Raw genomic sequence first — 16,300 nt, 5'->3', positions numbered from 1 at the left:
CTGCGAGGATCTTCCAATGCACCTTCCAAAAAGATGTGATAATTATGATGTAGTTTTACTGCAGTTATTAATTGTGTTGTCCTGATTCTCTGTAACTTATATTCTTTGAGTGTCTGTCTGAGACTGACATCTAGTGGACGTTTTATGATCTGTGACTTACCAGACTTCCAGACATTTGCACACGTCACTCAAACACAGAACCAGGAAACAGGAAACACATGAGTTCAGGGAAAGTGAAACTGAAGTGTAGTTGAGCTGTTGTGTGTTTGTGTCTCTGTATTCATGTAGTAAAATGGCAGAAGCCAGAATTACTCGGGATGAATTCATGTGTTCAGTGTGTCTGGATCTCCTCAAGGTTCCAGTGACCACTTCCTGTGGACACAGTTACTGTAAGAGATGTATTACAGACTGCTGGGATCAGGAGGATGAGAAGAGAGTCTACAGCTGTCCTCAGTGCAGACAGACCTTCAGAAGAAGACCTGCTTTAGCTAAAAGCACCATTCTGGCTGAAATGGTGGAGAAACTGAAGAAGACTAAACTTTCTGCTGACTGTTACACTGGAGCTGGAGATGTGCAGTGTGACGTCTGTACTGGAAGAAAACACAAAGCTGTCAAGTCCTGTCTGGTGTGTCTGAACTCTTACTGTCAGAATCATCTTGAACAACATGAGAGTTGGTTTAAAGGAAAGAGACACAATCTGACTGATGCCACTGGACGACTGCAGGAGATGATCTGCCAGAAACACGACAAGCTCCTCGAGGTTTTCTGCCGCACTGATCAGAAGTGTATATGTGTGCTGTGTTCGATGGATGAACATACAAACCACGACACTGTATCAGCTGCAGCTCAGAGGACAAAGAAACAGGTATGAACTTAAAGAGACGCATTATGCTCATTTACAGGTTCATAATGTTGTTTATGGGAGCTACTAGAATACGTTTTCATAATTTAATGTCTACTTTTTAGTTTCAGTTTCTTTAAAACTCGCCTTCTGAAAATCACAGTCTGCTCTGATTGGTCAGCCGGTCCCAGTCTGTTGTGATTGGTCTACTGCTTAGATTGCTTCAGAAATGTAACACGGCTTACCGTAAACGACGAGAATCAGCTGCGGAGACGCTGCAAACACTAATGTAACTGCACTAACTGTAGCTTCAGTTTTTCGGTAACACTTTATAATAACTGCACGATATTAATCATTCAAATGTAGAATCAAATGTAGAAAATTCAGGTAGTTATAAAGCATTTAGTACTGGTCAGTTAACTATTTTTGTGATCTCATCTAAAGTGAGGACTAGTTATGCCTTGTAAAGCATTTATAAGATTTAAAGGCTCATTGATCTTCTAAAAAGGAAACAAACACAACACAGTGATACAGAACATACTAATATTGAACAGCCTTTAAATCTCCTTTGTAAACGCTTTACAAGGCATAAATAGTCCTCACATTAGACGAGCTCACAAAAATAGTTAACTGACCACTACTAAATGCTTTATAACTCCCTGAATTAACCCTACATTACAGTAGAAATACATGTTAATAAAGCATTTATTAACACACTAAGTAACTATTACTATATGTCTGAATAATAAGATGTATGAATATACATTTAAATAATTTATCAATCATTTACTTACACTTTCTAAGTGATCTTATGAACCACTGACAACTCTTAAATAACTGGTTTGTAAATAATGCAATACTTCATTTAGAAATGATAAATTGATCAATAATAAAGTATGAAAATACAATTATTAAACACATTATAGATATGCTTTTAAATCAAGAATTCAGCATTTATAACTGTATTTATAAACTGCTTATTAAGTAAGGGATAATGTAGGTTGTTATAGCGAATACAACCCCGACAGGCTGATCAGGACTCCGACGCGAAGCGGAGGGGTCTTGAATCAGCCTGAAGGGTTTGTATTCGCTATAACAACCGCCTCGCACTACATTATCCCGCTTATTACATGGCTACCTACCAAATAAATAAATAATTTGACACAAAATATTGATTTAAAAAGGAGTTTATTGATTTAAAAATGATTGTATTGCTTCCGCTAAAGAAAATAGTCTGTTCCGTCTCTATGGTTAGAATCCTGCGTCCATAGCAACGCTCTGTTTTTCATGGCAACGGTGTGTTATACCAGAGACTATTTATTATGAGACATGCCACTTCCTCAATCCTCAATACAACTATATAAGGAAAACCCGTAACGGCAAAGATGGCGGTTGTGTGCACATGTCCCGCCCCTCCCGCTGGTAAGCCAATCATCTGCTTTTAAAAGTCAAGCCAGGAAACATTTAAGCCTATCGTCTGGTTCCACTGGCGCATGCGCACAGTTGAGGTTTTGCGACAGCGGAGAGAGAGAGAGCGCCCCGGTTGCGCGCGCGCGCTCTCTCTCTCTCTCTCTCTCTCTCTCTCTCTCTCAGAGCCAGACAAGACTTCACCGTCTCCAAATTAAGCGCTGTCTTGCTCTCTCTCCCGCACGCGTATTAATCAAAATAAAACAACATTATGGTAAAAGGTCGGAAGACCGAAGTTTCATGTGAAGCATTCTGAGATTTTTTTTTTCCTGAATTACCGCTGGGTGTGATTTGTGCTAAAATACGTTGCCTTATCTTCTCTGAAATGCATTCCGCACATTCAGCTGACATAAAATTACTCTCTAAATAAACGAAAAAACCTATCCAGTGATGTAATGTTTTCTGTGTTGACACTAACCTTGTGGGATGTCCATGTCCTAACTGATGGGATAATCACACAACCGTATGACACGTCCAATTCGTGAACTAATGACTCTTTTGAACCGATTCATGTAAATGAATAGTTAAAACAACTTATCTATACAATACATTGTTATTACTGATAAAGTGCAAACCTGCTTATATTTAAATAATGGAGAACAATATTGACATTGATTATTGCACAACACCGGCATTCTGGATAGAGACGTAAATGAAGTTGGTGTCGTAAACTCTTGCGCATGCGTAGTAAAGTATAACCTGTGGGGAAAAAGGCATTTTAAACCTTATTTTGAGGCAAAGTCATCAAACTTTTTCAGCGATTTTTATCATATTTTACTGCTGTTTCTATACATGCAGTTTTTATGTCCCGGTGACCAGTTAAAGTGCAGTTCTGACTCTCTGCCCATTCATTTAGATAGGAGCCTAGTCTTGTTAGTCCGAAATAGCTGCCCGGAGGCGTTGCCAAGATGGCGGCCGAGTGGCACGACTTGCCTAAAAGGACTTTGGTTATACTTAGCAGCGGTCTGTTATCAAGAAATAACAGACCGCATTCTACATTAGAATTCAACCAAGCCGTGTAATAATGATTAATAGCGTGCAGTTATTATAAAGTGTTACCAGTTTTTCTGTATCAGTTCAAACCTGAGTCTGATAATGACAGCCAGGAAGAACAAGCTGATCAACCTAAACCACCTTCGCAAGCATGAATTATGCAGCACGTTTCACAGTGGTGATTCTTTATTTAATACCTTTCTTACAACTGTCATTTCTCGAGTTCGCCTGCCCATCCAGTCTTAATAGTTAATGGTAAATGAACTTGGCTTGCAGTCCTCAACGGAGGCTTGGCTTGAGCTCAACCCCCCAATAATGGTATGTAAAGGGAGAATGAGAGAAATGGAGGTGGCGAAGTGGAGTGATGCTGGAAAAAGTGTTGCTGGGATGGTGCAATGACTGCTGCTTATATATGCTCATAATGATGATTGACAAGACTGAATGATTAAGCTCCTCCCGAACCTATGTTTGTAACTTCATTTATAACATCTGACCTGCATCGAACTGCACAGTTCAGAAAGCAATTGTCATAAAAATAGTGAGAACACAACAAAAGATTGTGGTTGTATACTGTTGAGGAATAGTGATGAACATGGGGGAAAAAAGCATAATAGGACCCCTTTAAACCAGTAGTTCACCCAAAAAATTAAGTCATCATTTACTGGTATGACTTTCATTTTTCTAAGGAACACAAAATATGGTATTTTAAGGAATGTTTCATCTGTCCGTATATTGAAAGTCAATAGGTTCCAAAAGTTTCAATCATCAAAAAGGACATTAAAGTGGCATAAAGCAAATCCATATAACTCCAAGGGGGGGAATCTAAGGCTGCATCTGAAATCAAATACTTTAAGGTGAAAATCAGGTGAAAATCAGTATTTGACAAAACTATGTCTTAATAAACAGAACTCATAAAAGAATAGGCAAAAAGTACCCGGTTGACCTCCTACTTCCAGTGAGATTCTGAAGTGTGGATATAATGGACACTTTATGAGGCCACGGGAGAAGATTTGTTAATGGAAGTGACGTGACGCAACTGACGCTGGTAGGTCACATGATAATGACAACATGGTGAATGTACTACATCTGGATTACATTCATACTATAAAGAGCATACTTTTTTAGCAGTCATGAAGTAATTACTTATTTTAAAAAAAGTACCTATTCAGTTGACACCAATAGCCTCATGGGCAAGTGCGCCGACATGTAGTGGCGTTGCGCTTCGGGCGACCCGAGTTCGAGTCCAGGTTTGTGGACCTTTTCCAATACCGTCCCCTCTCTCTTTCCCTCCCACCCCACCTCACGATTAGAGAGTCGACCATACCTCAAGTCTTCTGAAGCGACAAAAAATAATCAAGTCATGATGTGCATGAGCCAGTGAGGTTTGATGTTACTGACGTGTCATCATATTTAATTTGGGCTTTAGAAACAGCGACATTCTTCAGAATATCTTCTTTTGTGTTCTGCAAGAGAAGTTTGGAAAGACTAGAGGATCAGTAAACAATGAAATAATTTACATTTCTGAGTGAACTATCCCTATAAAACTAGGCAATGATGAAATAATACTGGCACTTATGAATGAACCTATAATTGTCAAGCAAGCAAGATCTTTAACACCTCAATCTCACCACTTCACTGATACTGGATTGATATCTGTTTACTTGATTTCTGTGATGTTTCTCCTGTCATTGGTTTGTCCTTTAGCACCAGCTGAAGGAGACGCAGAGGTCGTTCCAGCAGAGGATCCAGCAGAGAGAGAAAGATCTTCAGCAGCTGAGAGAGGCTGTGGCGTCTCATAAGGTGAGTCTGGAGAAGAAGAGAAGTTTGAGAAGTCTCAGTCAGGACTCACTGAAGCTCACTGTGTGATTGTGATGTGTGTCCTAACAGCACTCTGCACAGACAGCAGTGGAGGACAGTGAGAGGATCTTCACTGAGCTCATCCGCTCCATTGAGAGAAGCTGCTCTGAGGCGACACAGCGGATCAGAGATCAGAAAAAGACTGCAGTGAGTCGAGCTGAAGAACGACTGGAGCGACTGGAGCAGGAGATCAATGATCTGAGGAGGAGAGACGCTGAGCTGGGGCAGCTTTCACACACACAGGATCACATCCATTTCCTGCAGGTAACATAGATCATAGAAACATTTCATGAGAGCAGAATGAGCCGTTGACTGAAGTGTTGATCTGCGTGTTCGGTTGTTATATAATCATCAGACAGACTCTCATCTGATCTTCTTCTTTTAAAAGAGATGCACTAAGAAATGCAGTTCAGCTCTGAAAATCTCTTATGCTGCGTTCACACCAAACGCGAATATGCGTCTAAATTTGCGCCTGCCGCGTCTAGTTATACGCGTGACCACTTTGTGTTCATTCGCGCGTCAAAAGCGAAATCGACGCGCGTAAAAAGTTTGAAGCGAAATTTACGTGCGTCAGAGGTGAAATCCGGAGGCAAAAGTTTCGAAACCCGTTTGCGGCCATCTTTTTTAGATGTTTATTGAGCATTAGCATTAGCATTAATTGAGAGAGTCACCGCTCGTATATGCTCTGGAGAGCAGAAACAGCTGCGTAGGGGACATCGTCGCTGTACTCTGGTCCACCAGACCCTCCGGAGGGTTTCAGGAGTTTCACAATTTGCTCCAGGAGGTAGGTTTGGTGGACCTAACGGTGAGGACGCTGACGAGGACAGCGTAGGCCGTATAGGCCTCGGCCTCGAGTGGTCGCTGCCTGACGAGCCCGCGCTGTACAGCCCGGCGCGAGGTTCACCCTCGCCCGCACCAACCTAATCTGTCATTTATTTTTGTTTTGATAATAAATGGTGAAACTTCAAAAGTGAAACCTGTCCTGTGATTTTTTTTTCGTTTTTATACACTAAATTGTGTTTGTTGTCTTTACATTAGATTAATAATGTTTCATATAATCTAGAATAGATATGGAATAAATAGCATTCAATACAAAATGAGTATCTCTCATATATTGAAATCGAGTTTTATGTTTTTATTTACTTTGTTGTGCATTTTAGTCATATTACAAAATAATTTATTGAGGCCAAACATAAAATAACATTATAAACTATCACTTCACCACGTGACAGCAGCAAGCAGACTCCTGATTGGTTAACGCGGCGCGAATTGACGCAGAAGTTCAGATTTTTCAACTCGGGCGGCAGACGCGAATTCGCGTCAAACGCGTGAATGCACAAATAGCACTAATAAAATCATTCGCGCTTAACGCGCCAGACGCTCAATTCGCGTGAACTTGACGCACGAATGAGGCGTATTCGCGTCTACCGCGCCACGCTCTACGCCCCATTCGCGCCGCAGGAACTTTTTACGCGTGTAAAGCCTTGTTTATACTCGACGCGTCCGCACGAGCGCGAAGGTGCGCGCGGCAAAAATGACGTCATTGCGGTGTGGGCGGTCGTGCGCGTTGGGTTCGCAAGACCCAATTTCGCCTGGCGGTGTGCGCGACAATTTTTGTAACAACGCGTGCGGCGCCGCATCCGATGATGAACGACTTCGAGCCGAATCTGGCCGAGCTCGAACTTCTCACCACACCGGCACCCAGTTTGCACGTATAAATTAGTTGCTTACATTTAAAAAATGAGCATACAATAGCATAAAAAAGTATTTTTAATGAACATAAAGGTCCATGTTTAATAAAAATGTTCACGAAACTTAATGAAATGTTTAGTGAAATTAGAAAATATAAGAGATTGTTAATTTATTTATACACATTCTCATATCCATATATTTTGTTTTGCTGTCACTAGAAATAATCTCAGGGTTTACTGGGTTTTACACAATCTTTTTGTAGTGTGGTATTGGTGGGGGTGTACTAAAATAAACATTGTCAGGTGTGTATAGCTTCTTCTTCTAACCGCTGATTCCTGATGGTTTAGAGGATAATTACTCGAGTCGCCCCCTATCGTTTCAAAGAATAGTACAACGGCGAGCGCGTCGAGTATAAACGCCTCGTCCGTTTGGGGAGGTGCGCGCGCAGTCTGCGGAGACTCACGCTGCGGAGCCAGGCGAAAGTATAAACAAGGCTTAACGCGTCTTTGCATTGACTTAACATTGAAATCACTCGCGCCTGACGCGCTATTCGCGTCCGGTGTGAACGCACCATTAGAAAAACTCTTTTTTTCTGAAAGATATATTCAGCTTCCAGACACCAAGAGTTAACACACATTTTAACCCTTTTAAACACATTTAAACACATTTTTTTCCCTGAATTCTGACATCATGGTGAAATCAGTGGACTAGTGATGGTAGCAAGTTTAGTAATGTTCACCAAAGTTGCATCAGATGATCTTCAAACTTGACACAATTGACAGTATTTTCATAATTGTTTGCCTTTAACACATGCAATTAATTTGACAGTGAAGTCCTCAAGCAGGAACTGAGGCTGTATATTAGCAATGCTTCAGCGTATTTAAAACCACAAAACCTGACCTTGGGATTGTGTCCTTAGAGTCCTTGTGAATTTCAGAGCCACTAACTGCTCAAAAGTTATAAATAATGTTCAGTGGCGGTTCTACATTGTATATCATTGTATATCTCATATAATTTTTCTTACCCCATTGGCAGATCATGTTTTGCTTGTTTTAAGCAAAAACTAAATTTTTATTTATTTCCCCAGAAAACAAGACTTAATATCTTATGTCATTTTACTACTTTAGTAAAATAACGTTATGCATCTTTATTTAAGAAATTTTTGATATTTGGACTGGAAACAAGAAAAAAATACTAAGTAAGAAAAGCATTTTTTGCAGTGTAATAACTGAACTTGTAACAGTTTTGTTGCAAAGCACAATATTATGGTGAAATTAGATCTCGTGTTTGAGTTAAAACCGAATTATTGTTAAGCATAGCAAGAATCATAGCAAAAAGGCTAACAAATAAGAGTTATACCCACCAATTAATATTGCCCCTTCATTCATGACGTGGATACCGTAATCATACAGAGAAAACATAGTTGCATACCTTTATCTAGGGGTGACCCCGAATAGTCGAAGATTCGATGCTTCGATAGGAGGAGCCTGATTCGACTACCGATCTCATGGTCGAATCTTCGCAGAGGTGTTTTGAAACGAGGATCATGCCCCTTTTGGCTATATGAGGGCGCTCAATTTCACATAGAACTAGCTTTTATGTCAATACGTTAATATTCAGCCTATTATGATAATGCTGTATATAAAAATGTGCAAAGAAAGAAGCTTTTAATAAATATTTTTTAACGTGCATGAATAAATCCAAACACCCCGTGACAGATTTAAGTTTCACTTTCAATCCGTGACCGACAGAGGAGCGTCTTCGCGGCAAGGATTTAAATCTTTAACAATGTCTGGGATAAGAAAATCTAAAGTGTGGATGTAAATCTAAAGTGTGGATGTACATCAGAAAGGATATTCTCCAAGGCTGGATTTAGCATCAGGAAAACCATTATCGCACTTCTGCCGGCCAACGTTAACACGTTTCACGCATAGACTGGGTTTCACGTTAGAATGTATTTTATCCGCGCGCACAATTTGAAAAGACTCCAACGGACACAGACAGAGTGAAAGACTGGATTTGTTCTCTCGATCAGGTAGGGTACAAGTGATTTCAAAACTTTTCAGCCGGTTCTAATTTGATTTTTGGATGCTGTGAACATAATTAGCTAAAAAGACTGCCACTCCAGTTTAGCATTTATTGTTGTTTCTGCAGTTACAAAGACAAAGTTGAAAATTCTGGCTACTATCGTTATTTTAATAATTTCTTTATTTTTATTTTATTTATTAATCTGTCAGGGTTATCTAATCTAACTATTTGTGGCTTGTGTTTTGAATATATGTTCCCCTGCACTTTAGGCATTTTGCACACATTTGCTCCTCATCTTGTGACTTGATTCTAATTTATTTCGTTTTGTATTTTTTATTTATTAGAAAGGTATAGGCCTATTCTGTTCTAATTTAATTTTAGTAAATTAATTGTTTATTTTTTCGGTGCATCGATGTTGTGCTGTAGGCTGGCCTGCTCGCACAGGTAATTTAGCCGATTTAATTTGATTTGCATGTGAAATGCAAATCCTGTCTGCAGTGTGGCCTTTCTGGAGTTATGTTATTTCTTAGTTTTATTGATCCAAAATGTTTTTATACATTTTCTTCTATATCTTTGTGTGATTTTCTGTACATCGCGGCTTTGAAACGTTAAAGCCCCGCCCCCATACACATGATTCGACTATTAGTCGACTATAGGCAAGACATGACGATTCTGATTCGACTATGAAAATCCATAGTCGGGGACAGCCCTACCTTTATCTTTCGCTCGTTTCTAAATTGGGCATCTGATGGCTTTGACCTTTCTTGTCCATCTCTTATTTGGTACTCGACATCGACAATCAACAGATTTCCCCTGATCCCCCCCATAACAACTGTCACTCACGACGAGTCACGACCAGAAGTCAAGACTAAACCAATTCACCTTGGTGGTGGTGACCAAGTAATCGTTTTGTATTACCTATTTTTATTAGCCATTCAGACAATTCAGAAGAACAAAAATGTGCAGGAAATATAGAGGCCTGTATTTATAATATTATGAATGAAATGTGCGTTATTTGAAAGAAAGTAGAGGTGTCACTTACTTAGATAACTATATGGATCCCCCATTCCCCCCTCTTGGCCCAGAGGTGAACTGTCATCCGCGTCCGCGCCTCCGCGCCCCCTCCCCTTTCCCCTTCTCAAACAAACAGCTTCTGTGCACGGCATCCTCACAGCAAGCAGGGGCGCCTGCAGCTGCAGGGGGGCGCAAATTTGGCAATTCCCCACACAGTGAAATGATAGATAATGGAAAACCGCTTTGTGGCGCAAATTTTTAATTTTAAAATTTTTCTGTTCGTGCTGGCGGCGCCCCCCCAAAAATGCCGCCCCGGCCGATTGCCCGGCTCGCCCGGGCCAAAAAACGCTACTGATAATGTTCAATCTACTCATTGATTTTGAACTGCTTTTCCTGATCAAATCTACTCAACTCTGCCATGTGACGCCATTGATGCAATTGATCTGTTACATTTATGTTATTGCCAGATGTTTGATCATCCAAGAGTTTTCCTAAAACGTTCACATACAGTGTAAGTGTCAAAAGCAAGAACTTATAGCTGTAACATGATATAATGAATATGAGAAGAATGAAGCTGATGCTGTGAAAGTGCTGGATTGAGGAGAGTTACTAAAGATCAACAAGAGCTGCACAAATCTGACAGTAGTGCAGGTTATTGATGAAGTGTGGAGGTGATGAGCTTTGATTTCTGTTTTCTGTAGAGTTTCCAGTCTCTCTCAGCTCCTCGTCAATCTACAGATGTAAATGACAATCCCTTCAGTTCTCTCTCCTCTTTTGATGGCGTGAGAGAATCTGTCCGTCGGCTAAAAGACAAACTGGAGGATTTCTGCAAAGAGGAGCTGAAGAAGATCTCTGACAGAGGTAAAGTCCTGGAGATTCTGCTCTCAGAAAATATCCTCCATCATCTCATATCATGTAGACGATCATATTAGAAATGTCTTAGGATCTGATGCAGGAATCATTTTCTCTTGACATGATAATCACACTCTTCATGTCTGTTGATTTCCACAGTCACTTTCACCAACATTGTTCCCAGAACCAGGAACGACTTTCTACAATGTAAGTCAAAGCCTACAAATGTCACTAAGAAAACAAGCAGAAAACCTCTGAGCATCCGCACGTCCAGTGTCATTGATTATAATGGGTACTGTGTGCTTTTACTGTCGGTGATTTGGCGTCCAGTGTAGACAGTGCGACCTGCCAGTTTACACCAATGTGGCCAGATTATAATAGTCAATAGCATGTCTGTGGTGCCCCAACGACCTCCTAAGAGGGGTTTATGGGACATAATGATAATGATGATGATGACATGATGGCCAGAATAGATGGTGTCTCACTCCCATAGCAAAGACTATTTACTTCAGTGTTACTTTCAGCTTTCTGTAGCGTAGCTGCCGAACCTCCTGTGTAAACAACTTCTGCGTTTAGCATTCAGATACTTTGATATGTTTTTTTTTTTCTTGTTCTTGTTTTCCATTGGAAAGATTAATATAAATGCTTCTTGTTTGCTGATTGGCTGCAATGTGTGATAATCTACATCATTAAGATTTCAGTGCCAAATTTATAACATGTTTATTTAACACTCATTAATTTAATTTCTATTCACATGGCTTTTTTTATCCTTGTGAAACTAATGATAATGATATTTGAACTATCCAGTCAAATCTGTTATGTGGAATTCAATGAAATGCTTTTTACATTATATATAGTTAATGATAATAATAATAATGATAATAATAATAATAATAATATACACCAAAATATATATGTAGGAAAGGTATGTTGTTTTGGGAAGAAGGAGGCGGTAACCGGCGAACATTTAACAAACTTTAAAAATAAACCAACAACAGAACAAAAGTAAAGACGGTAGCCCCTCACGGCGACATATAAACAAATGATAACATAAAAGTCCAGGCCTGGTCCTCTCTCGTCCTTCACTGTCGTCGCTCCTCCTTTTATCCTTCCTTCCGAAGCTCCTCGGTGAGATACGATACGCTCATCACACCACTCTCACGGCCCTCGGCCTCGTCCTGCTCGCCACAATATATTATAAATAAAAATATATAATACACACCACCAATCAAAAGTTTGGGGTCAGTAAGGTTGTTACGTTCCTTAGGTGTTATTTGATATTTGTCTAGGGGTAAACAAGAGTATAACATTAAAAGAAGTGTCTGTGTGTCTCAAAATGAGGGTTGGGCAATTAAAGAAAAGGATACTGGGAAAACTCGAACACTCCAAAAAAAATTTCACGAGTTCACACTTACAAATAAGTCCGATAAAATAAAACCGTATTTGGCATGCTGTTCCGAGGAGAGGGCTCCGGGCTCGGTATTCGGCCCCGAACCCAGAGTACTCCCCCCGTATTCCTGGCTGTAAAAGAATGAGAAAGAGTGAGGAGTCGGGGTGGTGGAGGGATGCTGAAAAACTGTCAAGAAATGTTAGGTGAGTTGACAGAGTGAATATATATATGCTTCTTCTCATGCTGATAGGGTAGGCATGGTAATTGTTTGATGACATGTAGATTGGATTGATTATTTGAACGTGCTCCTCCCGAACTTTGTTTATAAAACATCATTTCTTTTCCAAAGTGTACAGTACCAAAGGTGAAAAGAAATCAATATTTACAAAGGAACAAATAACGATACAATTACAAGGTGGGAAGGAAATAAATAAATAAAACAAATAAAACTAAGTTTTACCCCCTAAATTAACTATCAAAAGAAAATGTAGAAAAGAAAAGTCTTCAGCATAAAAACGCCCTCACTAAACTATGCTGACTAATCAGATTAACAAAACATACAGGGGGTGGCACTCTCTCCTAAACCTACTGTGTTTAAAACAACAGGACGTCCTATGGGGTGCACAATGTATGTCATGTGACTTACTTACCTGCTCCCTCCTTCCCAGCCTCACACGCAACGTGGCGACTTGAGAAGACAGAACACACAACCACAATCCTAACAAAGAAGGTTTCAGTCAAATATCTAACACACAGTATACAAGGACTCTAATAACAATAGGCGCGTTTCCATTACAGATTTGCGCAAAAATGTAGCGATTTTTTTCTACATTTCGACAAAAAAATATTGCGAAATGGCGGCGTTTTCATTAACCAATGTTATGCGACTAAAACGTCATTTTTTCCTCTCGCGATAAGTCATTCCAAAAATCATGGCGACGGATGTTGGTAGGTTTATGTATATCCCAGCCACTGCACTGGCCGTTATTATTAATCGAAGGAGACGTGTGTTATCCAAGCATTCATGGTAAGGAAAGACCCTGACACTCGTGAGCGGCACATATGAGGTGTTTCTGGGTGTTTCTCCCTCATATCTGTTTCGAGGTCTTGATTGTGGCATTTCTTTGAGGTTTAGAATCCAGTATTCCTGTAATTCTTTTGTCTTTTATGAAATTAATAAAGAACTCTGTCTCGTATTCTGTCCAAACACACCGCGTCATCTACGTCAGGTGACTGTAAATGCGCAAAAACTGTTTCCATTGCAGTTTTGCTAAATATTTCTTTTTCGAATTGCCTGAAAAACCACCTCATGCAAGTGTAAAAACTTTTTTGCGATAAATGGGAGTTTTTGCGAAATTGATGTGTTTCCATTGGCCGTATTTTTAATTCGCAATTTCAATTTGCGCATTTTGAAGGGTAATGGAAACGCAGCAAGTGATAATCACAAAGCAGAGCAACAAGCAGCAGCAATCGAGCAAACAGCAGAGTGAGCAAACAGCTGGCGACACAGAGGAGATGCGGGTGTTTAAACAGGGTGACATGAGGAGACTGGCAGCGTGAACTGGGGCATCATCTTCCCTGGTGAAAAATGACAGACTGTGGCTCCAATGAAATCTGAAATACACAAAACAGCCTAACCACACATACACATATACAACAAGCATTCCTCCGTATAGCGTACATAACAAAGGTTTTTGATGTTTATGAAAGAAGTCTCTTCTGCTCACCAAGGCTGAATTTATTTGATCCATAAAATGTCTTGATGGATGATGATAATGATGATTTGCACAGGATATCAGACAGATGATTCATAATTCCTGATTCTGATGTGTTTTCTCTCCATCAGATTCCCATCAGTTCACTCTGGATCTGAACACAGTGAATAAACGCCTCAGTCTGTCTGAGAAGAACAGAGTGATTACTAACACTTACCCAAAGCTTCAGCCGTATCCTGATCATCCAGGCAGATTTGATGATGTGCCTCAGGTGTTGTGTAGAGAGAGTGTGTGTGGACGCTGCTACTGGGAGATTGAGTGGAGTGGACAATATGTGTGTATATCAGTGTCATATAAGAGCATCAGCAGGAAGGGGGACGGTGATGTGTGTGTGTTTGGACGTAATGATCAGTCCTGGAGTTTGTTCTGCTCTCCCTCCAGTTACTCATTCAAACACAATAACATAAAGACTGATCTCCCTGAAAAGCCCATCATCAGGAGAATAGGAGTGTATGTGGATCACAGTGCAGGAACTCTGTCCTTCTACAGCGTCTCTGACACAATGAGCCTCATCCACACAGTCCAGACCACATTCACTCATACACTCTATCCAGGGTTTTGGGTTGATCCTGGGTTTTGCGATGATTTTGAATCATCAGTGAAACTGTGTTGATAGGGTTGCCACCTTCAGGGCAAAATAAGGGACACCCATCTTTTCGGCAAACTGTGCAGTTCGCCTTAAGCCCTATTCGCACTGGATTGGTATTATCTGGGGACCTCGTGTGATTTAGAAATACCCAATCTAAATAATTAAATCAATTAGAAATTGATTTAATTATTTAGAAATATAAAAAAATGATATACGACCCCGCCAAATCACAGAGATGCCGATTCTCACGGGACTAATATTATCACAGAACCACGGTGTTCGGCGAAATATGGTAGGTCATTTGTGGGAGAATTTTTACTTTACAAATTACAGACAAGGCCGATCCGCACGGGATTAAGATCACAGACAACCTCCGCAATTATTACAAATGACTGGAGGTCACCAGGTAATACTAATCCAGTGCGAATAGGGCTATAGTTACTTGACATTGACGGACCCATTCACATTCACTCACACACTCTATCCTGGGTTTTATGTTAGTTGTAAATCATCAGTGAAACTGTGTTGATGAATCAGAACAGACTGTAGAGAGATTCTACCCATAATGCTTTGAGCTGCATGATAAATCAGTAACAGTGAGGTGTAATAGAGTCTCTTATTTCTCCTCATTACATTAATTCTACAGCTGAACTTCTGTCAGTGAAATGACGTCAGAATAAATGTGTGTAATGAATGCTCATAAAGACAGGAAGATCAGTGTGTGTCTGTGAGTCACGATGAGTGACGGTGTGTATCTGTGCTTTTCTCAAACTCTATTTGTGTTGATGGAAATCAGTCATTCAGTTCTTATTGTAGTGTCACATAAATCATTTATATTATTACTATCAACATTATCTTTCAATAAAATGTATCATTTTATTAAAAATGTATCATTTTATTAAAAATGTTATTGATAAATGTAAAATTATGAATAAATGTAAAATATATAAACCCAGATCATCTGATCATACTGTAAACACTCCGAGGGAGGGAGGGAGGGGAGGGGGTCCTCCTCAACCACCACCAATGTGCAGCTCCACCTGGATGATGCAACGGCAGCCATATTGTGCCAGAGCGCCCACCACACGCCATCTTATTGGTGGAGAGGAGTATCAGTATTTATGGGGATAATTAAGAAGTCATGATGGACAGAGGCCACTGGGCAAATTTAGACAGGATGCCGGGGTTACACTCCTACTCTTTTTTTCCGAAGGACATCCTGGGATTTTTTAATGACCACAGAGAGTCAGGGCCTCGGTTTAACGCTTCCTCCAAAAGACGGTGTTCTTTGACAGTATAGTTTCCCCATCACTATACTGGGGTGTTAGACCCACACAGACCACAGGGTGAGCGCCCCCTGCTGGCCTCACTAACACCTCTTCCAGCAGCAACCTGGTTTTCTCAGGAGTCTCCCCATCCAGGTACTGACCAGGCTCAGCCCTGCTTAGCTTCAAGGGGCAACCAGTCTTGGGCTACAGGGTGATATGGCTGCTGGCGGAAAGAAGGAAAACTGTAACTCTGAAATCAGTCCATATTAATCACATCATTACTGTAAATGTCCAGAATTGTTGGAGTTTCTTTGTTCAGTGGTTCATGCTGGTTGTCCTGATCTAGAAACAGACAGACATGATAAAACCATTTTTTCCATATGAACTGGGGTAATCCCATGCTCTGAATCCATTGAGCTTTTGATACCAATATATTTAAGTGTCATAATGAGTACAAACAAGCAACCTTACAACTGTTTTCACCCCCTAACCGTGATATATATATATATACACAGATCAGTTAATTCAAACCAG

The 16,300-nt window shown here is 40.3% G+C and overlaps 1 protein-coding gene across 1 annotated transcript; it reads left to right on the top strand.

Moving 5' to 3' along the window:
* Nucleotides 1-224: 224 nt before the first annotated feature.
* Nucleotides 225-15,098, top strand: LOC311289215 (tripartite motif-containing protein 16-like). Its single transcript, XM_084407037.1, has 6 exons — nt 225-865; nt 5,006-5,101; nt 5,189-5,422; nt 10,594-10,753; nt 10,904-10,951; nt 13,981-15,098. Exons 1-6 carry the CDS (start codon nt 293-295, stop codon nt 14,520-14,522), a joined length of 1,653 nt encoding a protein of 550 aa, XP_084263163.1. The 5' UTR covers nt 225-292; the 3' UTR covers nt 14,523-15,098.
* The last annotated feature ends 1,202 nt before the right edge of the window (nt 15,099-16,300 follow it).

Source organism: Rutilus rutilus (genome assembly GCF_951802725.1).
Source record: "Rutilus rutilus genome assembly, chromosome: 4".
Classification (NCBI taxonomy): Eukaryota; Metazoa; Chordata; class Actinopteri; order Cypriniformes; family Leuciscidae; genus Rutilus; species Rutilus rutilus.
This window is presented reverse-complemented; position numbering and strand designations above follow the sequence as displayed.

Bases quoted from the DNA above. Each gene is read 5' to 3' on its own strand.
- LOC311289215 (XM_084407037.1), top strand. From the start codon at position 293: ATGGCAGAAGCCAGAATTACTCGGGATGAATTCATGTGTTCAGTGTGT. The intron at 5,102-5,188 runs GTGAGTCTGGAG...GTGTCCTAACAG, and splicing joins AGGCTGTGGCGTCTCATAAG to CACTCTGCACAGACAGCAGT. The intron at 5,423-10,593 runs GTAACATAGATC...TGTTTTCTGTAG, and splicing joins ATCACATCCATTTCCTGCAG to AGTTTCCAGTCTCTCTCAGC.